The sequence below is a fragment of the Podarcis gaigeae genome (assembly GCF_964106915.1).
Source record: "Podarcis gaigeae genome assembly, chromosome: 5".
In the NCBI taxonomy this organism is placed as follows: Eukaryota; Metazoa; Chordata; class Lepidosauria; order Squamata; family Lacertidae; genus Podarcis; species Podarcis gaigeae.
The window spans coordinates 85,587,423-85,608,147 of NC_139681.1; the positions used below are offsets into that span (position 1 = coordinate 85,587,423).

The window sequence follows — 20,725 nt, forward strand, 5'->3', positions numbered from 1 at the left end:
GCAGTCGGTGTTGGTTACGACTTTTCTTCTTCATATTTTGTTCCTGAGGTCTCTCTTACTTTCTTTAAAAATTCACTCTTCTGTATGAAAAGAGAAAAACACTTGGAATCCAGCTTCTTCAGCTTACAAATGTAAATTGTAATTTTCAGGGGTGACGTACCCCTATTCATCTCTGGAGGCAAAATGGAAAGTGTGGTCCTGCCCTGCTCTCCTGCTGCCGCTGGCGCCACCATACCTAGTGCCATCAATGCTGCTCTCCACTTGTCCTGCTGCCTCTTGCTGCTGGTGAAGTGGTGGCCAAAATCGATTTTGGCCAACATCAGTGCCACCTTGAGGGATTCTGCCACCTGAGGCAGGCGCCTCAATCTGCCTAATGGCTGAAGCGGCTCGGGTACTTCCCTAGAATAAGCTGAGAAGCATTCATTGGAGTGGGTAAGAAGTGCTGGATTTCAGAAGCGGATACCAGGGACCAAATCATCAATAGGGTTTGTTAAGTTTTGGGTGAAAGGAGAGTAAGGGGAAACATGATAGAGGAGAAAGTGGTTAGAAAGAACTCCCCCACACTGCTGGTAATAGAACCTGCGGTCATCCAAGAAAGTGGAGTATTGGAAGGTTCAGAACAGTTATAAGTATTTTATTACATAGCATAGTCAAATTAGGGACTCTGCTACCAGAAGATGGACAACAGCTTGTGGCTCTAAAAGGAAGTTAGAGTGATAATGATGATGATGTCGTCTCTATCTTGGCTGAACCACAAAGTTCATTGAGTGGCCTTGCGCAAATCCTTGTCTTACAGCCTCACCAGCCACAGAGGATTGTGTCAATTCTCTAACTCATTGTCTTCAGCCATCAATATGCAAATCAGAGGCAGGATATAGATAAAGCGTCTTAAACTATACCCAGCGCTTAATCTCGGTACAATCCTAACCAAACAAAAGATGGACCCAACTTTTTACAAACCCATTCTTGCTCCACTGGAGCCAAAAGAAGCATTAACTGCTTGTTTCAACAACCAGCTGTTATTTTGAAAACAATAGTGCTTTGTTTTTTATTCTTTTCAATAGCATTCTTTTCAGATGCATTTTTTCCCCATATTTATTTTCTGCTTCAAAGGCTAAATTCCAGCCTTGCATAATGTTCATCACTGGAAAAACACACTCAATAGTTGTGATGTGGTTGAAATTGTGTCCATGGTTCATTTAGCATGATCGCTATTTTTTCAGATGAAATAAGTGGTCATAATTAATTACATATCCTTTAGTGCCGTGGCATTATTTACTCTCCTAAATCCATTGAGGCTACTTTGAAGCCACACATTTCACTGTCGCATTGGGTAGTATAAGCAGGATGAGATGGGAGGGGTCTGCTGGCTTTCTTTGAAGAATAAGTCATGTCTACGGTCCTTTACGTGCTTTTGACATAATTTGATGTTATTTTGGCACTCAGATACCAGTCACATTTAGAAACATAGGAAGCTGCCTTACGCTGAGTCAGGTCATTGGTCCATCTAGCTCAGTATTGTCCACACTGACTGGCAGAAGCTCTCCAGGATTTCAGATTGGAAGTGTTTTCCTGCCCTACCTGGGGTTGTTCCTGGGACCTTCCATATGTAAAGCAGATGCTCTACCACTGAGCTATGGTCCTTCGTGTTATAGAATCATAGAGTTGGGACTCCAAGGGTCATTTAGTCCAACCCCCTGCAATGCAGGAATCTCAGCTAAAGCATCCATGACAGACGGCCACCCAACCAACCTCTGCTTAAAAACCTCCAAGAAAGGAGAGTCCACAACCTCTCAAGTGAGACCGTTCCACTGGCAAACAGCTCTTACTGTCAGAAGTTCTTCCTGATTTGATCCAGAATCTCCTTTCTTGTAACTTGAAGCCATTGGTTTGTGTCCTACCCTCCAGAGCAGGAGGAAACAATCTTGCCCGTCTTCCATGAGATAGCCTTTGAGATAGTTGAAGATGGTTATCATATCTCCTCTGTTTCCTCTTGCTAAACAAACTCAGCTCCCTCAACCATTCCTCATAAGGCTTGGTTTCCAGACCCTTGATCATCTTGGTTGCCCTTCTGTGCACACTTTCCAGCTTGTCAACACCCTTATTAAATTGTGGCACCCAGAACTGGGCACAGCACTCTAGCTGTGGTCTTACCAAGGCAGACTAGAGTGGTGCTATTACTTCCCTTGATCTGGACTTCTGTTGATGCAGCCTAGAATAGCAGACTTACGGAACAGACTGATGATTAAGTCAGTGCTACAAGATTTCAGTGGAAGTGACTCCTACAAAGGCTTGACCTCCCCATGACCAATAGCTGAAAATTCATTTCAGGTCATTGGTAAACAGTGGTTCATTACTGAATCTAATACAGATTCTCACATTTCCCTCCCTGCCCTCACAACACACTCCTTTTAGTCAGTATGGTGTTAGTGTTAGAATTTGAACAAAGAGGCCCTGTTGAACATGAAGCTTACTGGATGACAGAGCTGGCCCAGGATATTTTTTTCCTGCCTGAGGCAAAGGACAGGATGGCAACCACCTCCTCCATTTTCCATGAACAGCAGATGACTGGGTTGACTTTGACAGGACAGCATCCTCCACTGCACCTGATGGCAGCAGGATAGCTGTCTTCCAACAGTGGAAGACAGTGTTGACTCACAACATCTGTTACCTGAGGTGCTTGCCTCATAATGTCTAATGGGAGGGCCAGCCCTACTGGGTGACATTAGAATCTTCAGCTTACCTTAACTCATGGGTTGGTGCTAAGCATGAAGAATGAGGACGCCTGACATGCAGTCTTCTTGGGGGAATAGTGGGGTTTCAATGTGATAAACATGAATTGATTTTAAAAGGTGGAGGGGGGAGGATTGAATATGGGCAAACTGGCTATTCACTGGATCAAACCAGAGCCCACTGGGCTACCATCTGATGGGCTGCAGTGGGACAGAAAATTGATTCCGTACTGCAAAGGAAAGGTCACATCAATTGTGCATGGTACTTTTTTGTGTGTGTCTCTTAAAAGGGTAATCAAAATGCTTTTATTTTTGAAAGCAACTGGGATCTTGTCCCCTATGTAGTTATTGATACCAATGGAACAGCTTACATGCAAATAACTTTAACCCCTTTATTTTCAAATAGTCTTACTACAGCAAGATTTGGGCTCAAAACTATCATTGTAATTTGCGGGAATGGGGTGGGGATGTGTGTGAGGATATATATTGCATATGTTCTATGCAACAGAAGCCTGCCAAGCTGGAATGTTAGTCAAGGAGAAATAGGGGATAATGTTTTCATAAAAATAAATAAATAAATCTTTCCCTGGTTGCTATATAAAATTCAGTTTTATTAGTCTGAATCTTCTGGGAAGGATCTATTTTAATAAGGCATAAAAGAACTGTCTAGTAGTTGACTCTTGGCATTTGCTTGATACTTAATGTAATCTGTAATTACTCTAGTTGTTTCAGCGTTGGCTAGCATGCTGAGGTCATTGGCAAGCTATACTATGTAGTACTTGACGTACAAGAACATCCTTACATTGATTAATGTTTAGGCTTTACTGACGTGTTTTGATTTTGTCCTTGAAGTATGTCTTAAGAAATGCTCTCAGTGTGCATCCTTTCCTATCAAATACTGCACAGTACTTGGAAATCTGGAAACAGATTATGAACTATGAGTGCTCCCGCAAGAAAATCAGGATGAATTGCTCTGTGTCGTAAAATTAGAAGAAATGCTCAGTTAAGACCTCATATAATCTAACTGCACATAAGCTTTGTACAAGGAAATCAGGATGGATATACAATAGATAGGTCATCTGGAAGGGATCTCAGGTCTTGCTAGCAGTGTTAGTACATGCTACAGTGTACAATACTAGAATTTACAAGACTTTTTAAAAATCAGCAAAGTATACAGCAATGTTTCCCCCTTTAATGTTTAAGAGCATGAGGCCTGTATCTTTCCATTTCATAAAATTAGAATATGGTTATTATTTAACCCAACTAAATCAGTGGCTCTCACTGTTCATTAATCAGGAGCAAAATGTATTGGGCTGATCCTCAGAACTTCCATAGTACCTCAAACACAATGGTGTTTATTCTAGTCAGTTTTCACATGTCCAGGAGTTAGTTGTCAAATGAACAAGTAATCAAAGAAACCACCAAATAAATCCACAAGGTATTTCAAGGATAATTGACTAACCATTTTCTTTCCTTGTTTCCGAATACCAATGATAAAATCTTTCCTATTCTGAATTTCAGAACAATTCTAGTTCTCTTACACCTTGGAAATAAATACCTCAGTCTGGTGAAGGGTTAAACACTTTTTTTTTTACACACACAGCTGAATATGTTTTACACACACCCTAATATACCATGACACAGGATGGATGTTTAAGGAGGGCATCTGTGTTTAAACTGTACTTATAAGCAAAGAGTTTATTAGAACAGCAATCAATTAATCTTAGGCCTTATCTTAAGCCTGGACTTGATGCAAGGCCAACACAGATGGAAACGAAATATATTCTTGGTCACCTGTAATGAAAGAGCAGCCCATGTTTACACAATGCTCTATTTAACTTCTAACTAACAATTCTGTGCATGGAAAGCCAACAAGCTTCTGCCCTTGAAGGAACCGTTTGACGGTCTTTGCTGAAAAATGTGTTTTGTTCTGCCTGTCAGCTGTGTTGCATCATTCTCTTCAGGAACTGTGACAGCACCAAGAACAGGCACATCAAAATAATGACATACAATCTCTAGTTAACAGGATCAAGATCAGACATGTCCAAGACTGAAAGATTGCCCATTTTAACACAAAGAAAAATATACTAAAATCAAGGTAATTACAGGAGGGGCGACTTCTACTCAACCCAGCACCGAAGATCTCCCTACTTATCTGTTAAGATTCCTGCTGTAATCCCAGATAATTTTTTGGAACAGGATCAGAGAGGTACACCACTCATTACCAAACAGCCAGGGAAAATATATATTGAAAAAAATGAAAAAATAAATTTTCTTATGTTTGGTTTGAAGTGCTCAATTAGCACATGAAAAGATCCAGCACAATTTGTCTTACTATTTGAACACTCTCTTGTAAACATGCAGATAAAGACATTTACCTAAGGGAATTGGTTATGGGGCGGGGGAAACAAAATTAGGAGATTTGAGTTTGTTCCTTTAATTTCACTTTTGCAATGCCCTGCTTGTTAAAAGTTGATAACTAAAATCATAGTATGAAGCATTTACTAGATTGTAATATAATATAATGTTGGATAATATTTACACATACTTGTCTTTAACCACAGCTACACCTTCCTAGGCAGCACAACAGAGACATTGTGAAAAAAGGCAAGAGTATTTACTTCACAATTTCTAAATTACTCTGGTTGCTTCCTGCAGAGAACATGCATCTTGTAAATAAACTACGGGTAAATATGAATAATATTTGAGTGGTTACCTCTTTGGTCTTGAATACAAGCATACATTGGGTTGGACTCAGACATAGCCATGCTTAAATTCACGACCCCCATGCTTAAATGAGTTCTATCTACACTTAAGCATGATGAAGTCTAGATCCAATTATATATCCCAGTGCAACATATCCACACCTTTTCTGAGACAACAGCAGCAGATCATCGCATCGTTCTTTCAGGATGAGACACCTGTTATTTGACAGCTCAAAAAAACCAAAGGCAATGTTTATATGTCAATACATGCTTACCAGAGCTGCTTTATTGCAGCTGTCCAGTTTTTCACTGAAGATGAACTCCACCCAGCAGTTTTTTTCAATGATGCATTCCACAGTACAATCAATATCTTTATAGCTGTGGCAAAAAGAATTATGCCAAAATCTGTTCACTGACATTGTTCAAAGTACCTACTCTTCTGAAGTAAATAAAGTAAATAACTGGGATGGGGTGGGGGAATAGGCAACAAATTCAATTACTCTGCTGTTTATATGTCAGGCCATTCATATAAGCACAACAGAAGTACTTAGACAAGCACTCTTACTATAAAAGCCATCCTTCACCAACCTGGTGCCCTCCAGATGTTCTGGAGTACAGCTCCCTTCAGCTTTGAGAGTTGTAGCTCCAAACATCTGGAGGGCATCAGATTGGCCAATGCATCTGCCTGCCATACCCTGCACTTTGGAAAGTCTGTATAGCACACAGACTTGTAAATTCCAAATGACTGGTTGATAATGGACAAGTACAAGCACACAAAATGGAATTCATAGCTCAGAAAACTGGATCAGCAGAGGATTGCACTAATTTGACTTTGCCAAGGTCAGTGCTAGAGATTAAGATCTGGATATGCTGTTCTAATCCAAGGAATATGTTATATGCAATTCTCCTAAAAGTAAAACACAACTTCTGATTAACTATCATGCTTGCTTCCTCAAGGAAGCAATCCTGCACTACTACACATATAGTAAGGTGGACTTACTATTGCATGATACAATCTAAGGTCGGCAGCTGGAAATAACTGTGCATACATGGAGCAGTCGTGTGATCATAGTTCTTAATCCCACTGCAGTCTATGGATTTTAAGAACAGTTTAGCAGGTGCTTCCTTAAGCATGTTATCTTGATATTCACTTAGAATGCATTTATTATTTCTTTTCTGACATTTATATCCTGCCCTTCTTCCTTTATGGAACAAAAATTTGCTTCCCAAGAGGTTAACCATCACTGGCCAAACTCAGAATGGCTTAGCTTTAGCAAGGGTGTGTGTCTTGTGTGCATTCAGACAGTACCTTGTGAATGTATGCATTCATATATATATATATACACATTCAAATAGACACCTAATTTCAATGGGCAGAAATGGGATTTCATAACAGTGTATTTTCATCTCACTTGTTTTGGAACAGGAGACATAGCAATTACAGCATTTTATTATTTGTAGTCTGCAAAAAATTCCCCCCAAATCTGAGCTCTTCATAGTTTGCATTAGCAACTACGTAAAGGTTTAGAGGGGAATGTGCTATCATGATCATAGAACTGTATTTTAAATGTTTAACTGTTTTAAGTACTGTACGGTATCTTCAATCTTGAGAGTTCTGTGAGATCTACACTTTATTTCTACTTCTAGTGAAAGTATGTTGCCATCTGCTGTTGGAAAAAAAAATATGCTCATTCAAAACAGACTGAGTTGAACTTAGTTACCATTGAAATCAACAGGAACAAAATCAATTCGTAACTTGTCCCATTGGTTCAAGGGGAACTAAGAGCAGCTAGTCTTCTGGCTCCAACCCAATGGCATATGAGTGTGATTCTGTTTGCAGGATGGTGCTTCCCCTTCCACTCCTCCACTCTGTGCACTACCAAAAACTGCTTCCATCCTTCTGAAGCTGATTTTTACAGGCACATACAGGGTGGTCCAAAGGTAAGTATACTGGTTTAGAATCCACTTTGTTCTTGACTCGTTTGCTGTCATCATTTATGATATCAGTAAAGAAAAATAATCATTTTATCTGACTCCACTATTCTTTCCATCAGCCTGAAATTTAACTGCCACTTTGTTGTGTGTCAGTTATGTGTATACATCTGTTGCTGATGAATTTTGTTGATTCAACTGTATACCTACTTTTGGGCCACCCTGTATAGGAGATTGCAGGAGGTGGTGAGAAATCAGTTATGTCAATAGTATTCCATTTCACTGGCATATTGGCACTATTGGATTTCACCCAAGTTTTTAAAAATGCAGTGTTCCATCATTTCATTAATAGCTATTCCTTTGTTGTTTCATGAATACATACTATCCTACGCTGTCTCAAACCAGTAATCCATGTAGCCCAACATCATTTATAAAGTGGAAGCAAGTCCTGGGCCTCAGGCAAAGATCTTTTCTAACCCAATTCCACGCCCTCCAACTGGAGATGCCAGACTGAACCTGGACCCTTCTGCTCAGCTGTTGTCTGACACCATGTCAAATGATATACAATCCTGAAATAATGCTAGAGCAGAATGCATCCACTTAAGTTGTTAAACTATTATACTTGCACATGGTATGCCAATCATGGGGTATTCTACTATAAACGTGCTGTGGTTTTTACATGAAAGCTAGGCAGACTATGCATATTTGATATTTACTTAGAAACACAAGGGCTTTGGCCTAAGTTCTTTGATGATTAATTTGCACAGTAAATCAGCAGCTTTGCCAAACAAACGTATACACCAGCAGCACAGTTCTTTACCTGCTTCCATGGAGTAAGCGCCACAGGGGTTGATTGAGTGAACACATGCAGGACTGGGTTGGACAGCACTCAGATGTTTTAGGGCCAGGCTTCCGTATCCTGGTGCCGTCTCAATGCTTTGGACTATAACCCCCATCTTCCCCAGTCAGCAGTCAAACACAATGATGGGAGTTGCAGATGAAAAATATGGAGGGCACTGTATGGTTTTCCAATTGAGATAAATGTTTCTCATTGCCAAAACAGACTATATCTTCCTTGGTATGGCATAACTCTTCTCATGCAAAAGTCAACAAGATTGCTGCTCAGACTCTGTGCCTCACACCTCACCTGTAAAAACAGACAATGGATAATTGAATTGCAGGTGTCCCTCCCCCCATTTACGTGTGATTGACTAACACACGGCACTGGGAAATAAATCTAACCAGGAAATGGAGAGAGCTGGAGGGTCCTTGTGCTCACAAGACGCCTCTCTCCAGAGCCTAGAGAGGACTTCAGTGAGGGCAGGAAATGGCTGAAAGAGACTGGAGGTGCAGTGAGGCTTTGTTTAGGCTGCTCAGCTGTCCCGCCTAGCAGCAGCCACTTTTCCGTGTGTCCTCCAGCTGGCTCCAGGGCTTGAATAATCAGGATGTTCATTTTTAAATGTACAGCTACATCAGAGTTGGAATTGAACTGAAATATCATTTGGACTAGGTAAAGGTAAAGGTACCCCTGCCCGTACGGGCCAGTCTTGACAGACTCTGGGGTTGTGCGCCCATCTCACTCAAGAGGCCAGGGGCCAGCGCTGTCCGGAGACACTTCCGGGTCACGTGGCCAGCGTGACAAAGCTGCATCTGGCGAGCCAGAGCCGCACACGGAAACGCCATTTACCTTCCTGCTGGTAAGCGGTCCCTATTTATCTACTTGCACCCGGAGGTGCTTTCGAACTGCTAGGTTGGCAGGCGCTGGGACCGAGCAGCGGGAGCGCACCCCGCCGCAGGGATTCGAACCGCCGACCTTTCGATCGGCAAGTCCTAGGCGCTGAGGCTTTTAACCCACAGCGCCACCTGTGTCCTCTCTATCATTTGGACTAATCACCCCCAAAAGCAGAAAATCTACAACAGAACATCTGTTAGGATGCATTCCAGCCTAGAATTAAAACCAACGAATGAGGTTGCCTGTTCCACTGTCTCCAGTCACTTACGGATTCAATGTTAAGACCGTGTTCATGGAAGACAATCTTACTTGGCTTCGAGTGATTGCCGAAGAAGTAGTAGTCAGTCAACAAGTGCATTCTTTCATTAGCTGAAATTCCCTTCTTGTAATCTGAATCCACTGGTTTGAGTGCCACCCTCTAGAACAGAAAACTAATATAATCCAGCATGTGACAGAAACTTAGAAGAAAATATACACATATTTGGTCTCATTTTCTTTAAGTAAAGTGGTTTCCACCTCTTTACTTGTGTTAATATTACAGTATACCACTAGATGACAGCATACTCAAGAGCATACTCCTTGCAATTAGTTGTATTTGATTTTTTATTAAAAAATAATAATACAACAAGTTAAAGGTGTTGAGACATTAAGTTTGGTATCTTCTAAATAAAATAACACTTTCCTAACTTAAACCAGCACCATTCCTAATCGTTCTTAATTCTAAAATTAGCAATTTTTATAAAGACTGTCTTTCTCCAAATTTTCATATTATAAATTGGCTGCCAGTATGTCAGTGTAACTTTATAATGCATTACACCAGTAGCTTATCATAGCTGACAAGCAGCAAAGTCATTAGGAAAAATCACATGAGCCCATAGGGAATTAAGTTTTAGTACTGGTCTGCAGGATCTTGATATACTGTGAAAGAAGTATTCCAACAAGTATCAGTCACGGCACAATTTTATATGCATGCACAACTGTCTAAGCACACAATTCACAAGAGCTAATGCCATTTTAACAAACAAAGAGGAACAAGCATCAGAAGTGCAGAGAAACAAGTTACAAGTTGGGGCAACAGGGGGACTGAGAATTGACGAAACAGCTCTGGGGTTTTTTGATGATTTTATAAAATTCAAAATATATAAATACATTTGCATAGACTTACAATTTGGTTGCATATGAACATATAACATAAGAAACAAAATTTCAAAATAGCATCATTTTTAACTTGTAGACTGAGTAAAAAGCTCTGTTCTATAGAGATCAGGGGAAGAGAAGGAGCAGGAGAGAGATAAAAATGTACCGTATTTTTCGCTGTATAGGTCGCACCCAACCATAGGACGCACCTTGTTTTAGAGGGGAAGAACAAGGGGAAAAAAATCTCCCCCTCTCTGCTCAGCGCCCCTTCAGCGAAGATGCAGGAGAAACGGAGTCCCTTCCATTTCTCCTCCCGCTTGGCTGAAGGGGCGCTGCACACTCTCCCTCTCTGCTGAAGCCAGGAGAGTCTTGCTCTCCGGGCTTCAGCAAAAGGAAACTGAAGCCTCCGGAGCGCAGCGCGAGTTCCCGCTGTGCTCCGGAGGCTTCAAGCACCTATCCCTGAAGCCTGGAGAGCGAGAGGGGTTGCTGCGCACCGACCCCTCTCGCTCTCCAGGCTTCAGCGAAAGCAACGCAAAGCCTCCAGATTTTCTTATTTTTAAAAGGCCTTTATTTTGGAAGACTAGTAACTCTCAAGCGCTGTGGCGTTTGCCTCCTAGGATGGGTCAAGGAAAGGGTTAAAATGGGTGTGATGTGATTAGCCAGTGAGAAGGCAAGGGGGGAGTAAAAGATAGAGTGGGAGGTTTTGAAAAGTCAGTTGAGGTTTGGGAGTTGGGAGTTGAGGTTTGTCAGTTGGAAGTGGAGGCTTGGGTGTTGGAGAAGGAAGAGGGTGGAATAGGCAGTGGGTTGGTCAAGTTGTATTGTGAGAGAGTGAGAGGAATTGTTAGGGAGTTAGATAGATAGTCGGGAATAATTCAGATTGAAGTTGTTAGGAACTAAGATTTAAGAAACTGACAAGAGAAAAATAAACCGAAACCATACGCTTATTCCTGCACTTAAAAATAAACTTGATTATTTGTTTATATTAACAACTGTCTGGACTCCGTATGTCCCCATGAGAAGTGGGGTGGCGGCAGCGAAGAAAGCAACCGCAGTGGTGGCACAGGGTCAATAGACCGTGAAACGTCCGGGGGCCCTGTGTGATCACCACAAGCGCCTATACAAGAAAATGTAGAATGCTCACGTCAATGCTCCCCAACCCATCGACGCGCTTCCTATTTAAACGGCGGCAAATTTTCTGAAGTTGCCTCTGCTTCGCGCCCATGCCGGCTGGCTCCGCCCCTTTAGCCGCACGCAGGGCGTGCTCACTCTCCGCGTCACGGGCCTCACGTCGTCAATAGGCGACGGTGATATGTCAACAATGCAGCCCCGCCCTGTCTGAGGGCTTGTCACAATGGCCGCCCTAGCAACAGTAGCACTAGGGGTGGTAACCAGGAGCATCCAGGTAAATATCCCCCATCACCCTCAAACTATATTGAGCTTCGTCTCTGCGGGCTTCTGAGTGAGGTTCTGCTTGTGGCCGCGGGAGGAAAGGCGGAGACTGAGGGTTACACGGGACTTTGCTGGTTTCATACACGTCTGAAAACTACCACCGTTGCTCGCTACACCGTCTGGGCCTCGATTAACGCGTCCATTATTCCCACAAATAAAGGGATCCAGTACCGTCAGAACCGGCTGAGCCATGGTGCAGCGGGGATCGAGACCCTTTGAAGGCGGCGGATCCGCAACCGCCCACCTCATGGGCCTTGTTCGCAGGAACTATTATGTGCGTGAATGTTCTGGTGTGCTCTGAGTTTGTCAAATTGCAAGTAGATAAATAGGTAAGGTAAACGGCGTTTCTGTGCACTGCTCTGGTTCGCCAGAAGCATCTTAGTCATGCTGGCCACATGACCCGGAAGCTGTATGCCGGCTCCCTCGGCCAATAAAGCAAGATAAGCGCTGCAACCCCAGAGTCGGCCACAACTGGACGTAATGGTCGGGGGTCCCTTTACCTTTAGTATGTCCTGCTTACCAGCAAAGGAAAAGAAAGCCATAGCAGCAGAGCTAGAGATGAAGAAAAGAGGGTAAACTGTCTCATCGCTTTTGACACAAAGTTGTTAAAATGGCAAACACTAATTAGCAACATTATCTCACCTCCTTTTTTTGTGCTTCTAAAATCAGAAATTATTGATACCATTTCTCATGCTGCAGAATATCCTCCCTTGTTCTGTCAAGAAGATGATCAAGGACTTCATCAATGTACGATCGTTTTCCTTTATGCTTTGTCCACAGTTTCAAAAATTCTTGGTGATCATATACATCCCAACCTCCTTGCTTCCCCCCTGTCTGTTGAAGGAATTTATCAAGCTCAACTACTCCAGGAGGCAGGTGATTTTGTGTCTTTTTATCCACTACAAGCATGCCTTGATAAAGCATATTTCCTGTTGTTGAAGTATTTAATGGCCAGAGCTCAATTTTTCTCTCCAATGAATTAATCTCATTGGTAGCTGTCTTCTCCTCTCTCAGAAGCTCCTCAGATCTTAAATAAAAGCATAATTAATAAACCATTAACAATTAGCAAAATAATTATCCAACAATCCTAAAGGCAGTAAGATCTGGATAACTATGTGACTAGTACCAACCATGCTTGCCTGGAAAAATATGTTTGAAACTGAGTAGATTTGTAAAAGTAGTTTTGGAAGGCATGGTGATCAAAGTCAAAAATCCCACTGAGGATGCCTACATTATTGGATGTGTTCAACAATTGGAGCCTGATAGTGGCAGCAAAACGTTGGAATAGTACGTTTTCAGACAGTATTTATGCCAAAAGGTCATATAAACACTCTTGTCTATGTAGATGTAGGGCAGCATGCATTCCTGAAAACTGGGAAATACCGTTTAAAAATCACCAACAATACAATCCTATCCATAGCTACTCAGAAGTCCTACTGAATTCAAACGGACTTACTCCCAGGTAAGTGTGTATAGGACTGTAGCCTTAAAATCTTAGGTAAGGAACCAAATAATAAACAAAGAGTTCTTTAAAAAAAACCTATTTATATACATTTCAATCTTTACAAGATGGTACCAGGTACCGTATTTTTCACTCTATATGACACACCTGACCATAAGACGCACCTAGTTTTTAGAGAACAAGAAAAAAAATATTCTGAATCAAATGTTGTTGAAGAGGCTTTGTGCAACTATCCCTGAAGCCAGAACAGCAAGAGGAATTGCTGCGCAGCAATTCCTCTTGCTGTTCTGGCTTCAGGGATAGTTGCGCAAAGCCTCTTCAGGGAAGCGGGAGAACGTTCCCGCTGTGCTGAAGAGGCTTCACGCAGCTATACCTGATCATGGGCTGCGCAGCCTGCATTCGCTCCATAAGACGCACAAACATTTCCCCTTACTTTTTAGGAGGGAAAAAGTGTGTCTTATAGAGTGAAAAATACGGTAAGTATTATTCTTAATTAAATTTATATACTGCTTTTCATCTTAAGATCAAGTATGGTTTACAGTATAAAAAGGGTGGTTTACAGTATAATGTTAAGAATACAGAAATTGAAGAAGGAAAACCAGCCCTTCCACTGCCTTCAGGCTATATTCATTCTTGAGAAAGGCTTTGGGAACAAACCCCAATAACAATCAATACCTTCTGCTATGTGGGACATCTTTGGGAAAAGAAAAGGCTCAGGAGCGAACCCTACACAAATCCGGAGGGAGTTGAATGGCATATTGTATGCCTCCTTCCAGCAACTCCTGCAGCCATGCTGGTGCCAGATGTATTTCCTTAGACCACATCAGCAAGGCCAAGAGGGGGGTGGGTCTTGTCTTTTGGGCTGCTCAGGAGTCAGGACCTCTATACACATTGCCCAGGCTTGGTGGCAACACAGGAGACAGCAGTTACGAGTAAGTAACAAAACACAGAAATAATGAAATAGTAACAATGCACAAAAGAGAAGACTTACTGGAATTAAGGCCAAACACCACATAGGCCAGGCTTCCTCAACCTCGGCCCTCCATATGTTTTTGGCCTACAGCTCCCATGATCCCAGCTAGCAGGACCAGTGGTCAGGGATGATGGGAACATCTGAGGGCCGAGGTTGAGGAAGCCTGACATAGGCAGAAGCTGTTAAAACTTGCCTAAAACATACAGAACACAGGCGGAAGAATGGCAAGAAAATGAGAATAACTCTCAGGGGCTTGATGACTTCCAATTGTATTATAATGCTTTTTTCTCTCTTTGCAGATTTAAACCCACCAGCATTTAGGAAGGATCAGAAGGTCAGCAGTTCGAATCCCTGCAACGGGGTGAGCTCCCGTTGTTCGGTCCCAGCTCCTGCCGACCTAGCAGTTTGAAAGCATGTCAAGTGCAAGTAGATAAATACCTTCCGGCGGAAAGGTAAACAGAGTTTCCTTGCACTGCTCTGGTTCGCCAGAAACGGTTTAGTCATGCTGGCCACATGACCCGGAAGCTGTCTGCGGACAAACATCGACACTCTCGGCCTATAGAGCAAGATACACACGCAACCCCAGAGTCGTCTGCGACTGGACCTAACGATCAGGGGTACCTTTACCTTTAGGGCAGGCCCAGCTATACAAAAGTCCAACCCGGCAAAATATGAAATTTCAAGGAAGCTTACCTTGCAGTCAGCATGCGTGGGAACCCAGCCAATTGCTAACACCTACATTGAAATTTGTCACTTCGGCAACTTTTAGCGAAAAACTTGCTCTTGAGAATATGATCTGGGGTGAGCAAGGCTTCACTACAACTACAGTCGTGCCCCGCAAGTCGAATGCCTCGCAAGACGGAAAACCCGCAAGACGAAAGGGTTTTCCGTTTGCGAGTTGCTTCGCAAGACGAATTTCCCTATGGGCTTGCTTCGCAAGAAGAAAGCCCATAGGGAAATCTCCGGGGACCTCTTTTAAATGTTGGCGGTGGGGAGCAAAGCCTTTCCCCTCCCTCCGGCCTTCAGAAGAGGTCCAGGAAGGCCAGCGGGGGCCGAAAGGCTTTGCTCCCCACTGCCAGCATTTTAAAAGCGGTCCGGGATAGCAGGGAAGCGCTTCCCGCTATCCCGGACAGCTTTTGAAGGCAGACGGGGGGGGGGGGGAGCAAAAACTTTTGCCCCCCCCCGGCCTTCAGAAGAGGTCCTGGACCTCTTCTGAAGGCCGGCGGGGGGCAAAGGTCTTTGCTCCCCCCTGCCTGCCTTCCCAGGAGAGCGGAGAAACGCAGCGCCCCACGCCTGCCTTTCCGGGGGCTTTAAAATCGCCCCGGGACAGCGGAGAAGTCCGCTGTCCGGGGCGATCTTAAAATGCTGGTGGGCGGCAGCGAAGCGTTCGCTACCGCCCGCCAGCATTTTAAAAAACCCCGGGACAGCGAAGTCCTCTGCTGTCCCAGGGTTTTTTAAAATGCTGGGGGTGGGAAGAAAAGCCCTTGTGTCCCCCCCCCAGCCTTCAGAAGAGGTCGGGGGACAGACTGTCCCCGGACCTGGTCTGAAGGCGGTTTCCATAGGAACGCATTGATTGATTTTCAATGCATTCCTATGGGAAACCGTGCTTCGCAAGACGAAAAAACTTGCGGAACGAATTAATTTCATCTTGCAAGGCACCACTGTACCATTGCAAGGCGCCTATGAACAATTCCTAAGCACTGAGCCTATATGAACCAGCAAAGCACTCCCTTGCCCATAGACTTTGCTGACAACGATACAAGAGGAGGAGGAAAGAGAAAAGCTACCAGCAGAGAGCAGCACCTGTACCAAACTTGTCTTCTTACCATCCTGCACCAACAGAGCCACCCTCCCTTAAACTCTATAGTCCGCCCCCCCCCCATGGTGGGCGTGGGGCTTCTTTTAAGCCAAACTTGAGGGGCCAAGGACACAACTTTCTCCCCGCATTGCTTCTTAAGGCGCATTTATTCCGCGCTCGCCTCCATCACCAGCTCCTTCCCTCTTCCCCTTTCGAGTGGGTGAGACGGGGGGGGGGGAGGGAGGATAACAGCAATAGCAAGAGTTTTGTGTGTCCGGGCGGCGTCGGCCGCGCGCCCCACTGCTCAGGAGCGCGCGGCACCGGCTCGCGGGGAACCGCAGCACCGCCCGGTTGGTTTGTTTTGCTCTGGCGCCGGTCCCCGCCCGCAAGCTCCTCAACCGCCCTTCAGCCGGCCGCGCCGCTCCCCAAGGCTGACAGGGCCGAACCCTTCGCGGCAGCAGCGGCCCAGGGCCAGGCTGACCGCGGCCTCTTTACCGGGGGTCGGGCTCTGGCCGCTTCAGGAGAAAAGAGTTGGGCGAGAAGGCGCGGCAGGCGGAGGAGAAGGCACCTCCCCGTTACACGGGTGACGTTTTTTGAAAAAAGAATTCGAATCGCTGAAAGTCAACGGTCAAAACAGCGAATGTGAGCCAGAGCCGTTAACGGCTAATTAGGGTTAGAACAGCGGGGGGGAGGAGCCCCACCCGGGGGAGAGAACCTTTCGGCCGCCTGCGGAGTGAATGTTGCAGACATGCGGTTTTATATAGCCTGTCCGCTTCGGGCGCTTGCCCCGCCTCCCCGTCGTTTGATTGGTTTCTTCCGGCGCTTGCGCGGCCTCCGCGGCAATGGTTGGTTAGCAAGCGGAGCGCGCGCTGCCTCTCATTGGCTGCGGGTCGTGGGCGGGAACATCTGGCGGAAGTTCATGGTGAGGTCGCTCTGCCTTGTAGCAGCATGCCAGGACATGCTTCCTTGTTAGTTTGTGGAGTTGCTCCAATTTTACAGGTCCCCCACCTCCCGGTTTTCGTAGGCTTTGCGTTTGGGGCCCTTATTCGAACTGTTCAGACATGCACGGAGGCACGTTGCAGCACGCCCGTCTTTATACCACTGTTCTCCCATTTCCTTCACAACCTTGAGTTGTACGCTTATATACACATCGTTGAAGGCTTCATCTGCCCTCTTGCTGTATTGATTTATCCCCTCCCCTCCCCTCATTTAAAAGCCATGTGGATGGTTCTTTTTGTTCAACAACAACAAACATAAAAAGCCACTGTTGTTGCCGAAAGCATTTTGCTTTGCAGTGCTTCATGGTAAGTCCATTCTGGCTTAATGGTAAAACATGCCAAACTGGGACCTTACGCTGAATGAGGTTGTAAGAAAGGACCTGGTGAACTATATGAAAGAAACATTTAATTAAACCTATACTTGAAACAAAAAACTAGTGCCTTAGTTTGCTTTTTACAACCTTCCTCCAAGTCATTTTTTTTCTTATAGATTGCAAGCATGTCATTTTTCATCAATAAACAAGTAGTCTTGAAGGGACAGGATACCCAAATCCTGTCTGTGAAGTCACCCCAGGCCTCAAAATCACCCCAGGCCTAAAACTGTAGCTAGGCCCCAAAATTCCCTTTCCTCTCTTCTAAAATCCACAGCTTCAGCTTTTCTCTGCTTTTCTCCCTGTAAGAACTTGTACTTGGTTGTGAGTGATCACACAGGTTCCTTCCTGTTACTCATAGCAGGAATAAAAAGTTCTTTCTCTGGTTAACCCGTGAGTGTCTGTTTGACTCCCACTTCCCTTCCCGGGCGCAATGCTCTTCCCACCCAAAGGCAAAGACTGAAAAGGCTACAGTTTATTCTACAGACAATCCCAAATTTGTACCCTAAACAAGTATGCATGGAAGTGTTACCTTTATTCATCTTTCAGAAAGCTGTGAGGCTAAAAGCCTCACCAAGGATGCCATGAATTTGTGTTTCTTCCCCACAGCTTTTTAAATAAAAATGTTTCAATACAACAGGAATCTAGAAGCACTTCCTGTGTACTATATTGGCCCCAACTTCAGCATATTCTTCCTTGGATATCCACATCTCTTGGAAGGCAGAGAGAGAAGCCAGGATAGATCCTCCCATCCAGACAGAGATCTTCCTGTCAGAAGGTGCTTGGACCATCACCTCCGTGTCCTTGGGAGCCATACGAATCAACTCCTTTGTGAGGCGATCAGAAATGCCAGGAAAGAGACTTGAACCACCAGAAAGGAGTATGTTGGCATACAAAGTGGTCCTCAAATCGATATCACATTTCATTATAGTGTTGAACAGCAGTTTATCAATACCTGGGGCTTCCATGCCAATGTTAGATGGGCGAAAGAGGGTCTCAGGGCAGCGGAACAATTGGTTGTGGATTTTAATTATTTGCCCATCAGGCAATTTCCAGGTTTTCTCAATTGAAGTAGGTTTTTTAGCCATCTCTTCCTCAGGGTTCAAGCACACGTAACACAGAGCCTCCTTGATGATTCGCACAATTTCCCTCTCAGCTGTGCTCACCAACGCAATGCCGCTCTCCCTCAGGATCCTCATGAGATATTCTGTAAGATCCCGGCCTGCCAGGTCAAGCCGAAGAACAGCATGAGGCAAGCAGTAGCCCTCAAATATTGGGACAGTGTGGGTGACGCCGTCACCAGAATCCATCACACAACCTGTTGTGAGACCTGCTGCATAGAGTGCCAAGACAGCCTGGATGGCCACGTAGAGAGCTGGTGCCTCAAATTTTTCAAAGAGCAGCTTTGTCATTTGTTCACGGTTGGCCAGTGGGTTGAGTGGTGCCTCTGTTATCAGAGCTGGTCTTGTGCAGGAGTTTAACCTCAATTCATTATCATAAACGTGCTTCCATATTTTCTCCATGTCAGGCCAGGAAGTGACAATTCCATGTTCCACTGGATATCTATAGAATAAAAGAAGATGGTGGTATTATATTATCATAATTTGTCATGCCCAAAACCTTTAGCGTTCCCAGCTTTAAAATGCAGCATGCCTATGTACCCTTGTGAAAGCACATAGCAAACTTCTTGTACTACTAAATTTGCCAGCATCTTATGTACTCTCTATGTATTGCATGTGCAAGTGTATGTAAAAACACATTGAATCAGAAAATAACCAAAGTGCTAAGTGTGTCTAGTGTTGCACTTGAATCTGGAACATCAGGTTTCAAATTCTTTATCAGCTGTGTGGTTCATAGGGTGACCTTGGGCCAGTCACTAACTCTACACCTAAACTACCTCTTAGGGTTGTTGTGTGGATGAAATGGAAGGGAAGGAGGAACCATATATGCTGCCTTGAGGATAACTGTAGTAAATGAAAATAAATACCTCATGAAGAGTGCGGCTCCATGCTGAATCAGAAGCAGTTTCAAACTTTTTTTTTTTACTGTCATGGATTTAAGGATTCTTTTCTAGATTAATTGATTTTACTTATACGCCACTTTCCCACAACAAACTATGCCCAAAGCAGCTTACAACAAACATTCAAAACATTGAAATAATACACAACATATGGAACATGTCAGTTAATTCAAAATACAAAAATCAACAATTTAGCAAACACAGAATAAATTCAGCATCCCCCAATACACCAATTTAGGCTCAAAGCAAAAACAAAAGTTAACCAACAATAAAATTTCTGGTAATGGTCTTGCTACTTTCCAAAGGAGCCTGACTTAAATATGGTTCAGAGTGGGGATATAGATGACATACAAGCAGGGCTCCCACATCTCCTGCAGAGGAGGCTGGCGGCACCAAAAGGCTATTGTCAGGCAGAGCAATGGTGGCAAGTCTCTTCTCCAGCCTCCTGGAAGTGCCAACTGCAGTTGCAGGTCTTATTGCACTTCAATGTACACCTCAGCAGCCTGCCATAGATGCTGTTCAGTAGGGAAGAGTCCTCTGACCAGGTTAGATGACATACAGCTGAATCCCATATCCTTACTCCAGAGGAGACTGACAGCAGCAATGATGGTAAATACACTAAAATGCTGATGCATTTACATGAGAACTTCATTTTTTTTTAAAAAAGCCAACTGATGTAGAAATGTGTAGAACTGAATTTAAGATTGGAAAAACTAAAAACTGAGCAAAACCAACATTGATAGATTCACACATGCCTCATGGGCCCTAGCTAATAAACCTTGGGAACTGTACCTGTGCCAGGGTGCTTCTCGGTGGGGTGAGGTAGTCATGACTGTTAAACCAATTTCATTTGTAATGTAGATGTGTACCAAAGACTTTTAAGTGCCAGCCCTTCTACCACTATTTTAAACACAGTATGAGAAAACAAAGCCAAACTGATCTAAGCTACCTTATGCCTATCTCATATGTGTGGTGGAGTTAGGGTGAAAAGTTCAGTGTGAAACTGGATACACTGCAAACCATAGAGGAATGCTCTAGATAACCATCAATCCATTATAAGCTGAGCTTTGAAACTCACTCTACCCTGTTACTAGGCATTGCACTGATGGGACCATGACATTTCCAGAACAAATTGCACCCGGACTGTAGATTGCAAAATTGGCTCTTTCCCCCCTGAGTCTGGCCATTTTGAATTTGACTATGAATCTTCTGCAAATAAGTCAGTTTGCATGTCAGATGCTTTTACCTGTGAACTAGTCCTATTCATTTATGTTGACCTAATTAGTGCAGTTAGATGACAGCCTAAATTTTGAATCCTAAACATGTTAACAGAAGCCATGTTGAGGTAGGGCTTCCACACACTGGCTTCAGCCTACAAAATTTGGTTAAGCCTATAGCAGTGGGGCTTTTCATAAT

General features: G+C 43.9%; 1 protein-coding gene and 1 long non-coding RNA gene across 3 annotated transcripts in view; both read right to left on the bottom strand.

Annotated features, from left to right (window-relative positions):
* Positions 1-4,415: 4,415 nt before the first annotated feature.
* LOC310845106 lies at positions 4,416-11,510 on the bottom strand. Of its 2 annotated transcripts, XR_014564461.1 has the most exons (5): positions 11,380-11,510; positions 9,411-9,519; positions 8,190-8,516; positions 5,713-5,815; positions 4,416-4,526 (listed from the first exon to the last, which is right to left on the bottom strand). It is a non-coding gene; the product is annotated as an uncharacterized lncRNA (long non-coding RNA). The 2 variants fall into 2 exon arrangements; XR_014564462.1 differs by lacking the exon at positions 9,411-9,519 and having other exon boundaries at positions 11,380-11,484.
* Positions 11,511-17,805: 6,295 nt separating this feature from the next.
* Positions 17,806-20,725, bottom strand: part of ACTRT3 (actin related protein T3) — a 4,230-nt gene continuing 1,310 nt past the window's right edge. Inside the window, exon 2 of the mRNA XM_083739845.1 lies at positions 17,806-18,852. Within this exon, the coding sequence (XP_083595971.1) occupies positions 17,934-18,852 (919 nt within the window). The 3' untranslated portion in view covers positions 17,806-17,933. The remainder of the gene's footprint in view (positions 18,853-20,725) is intronic.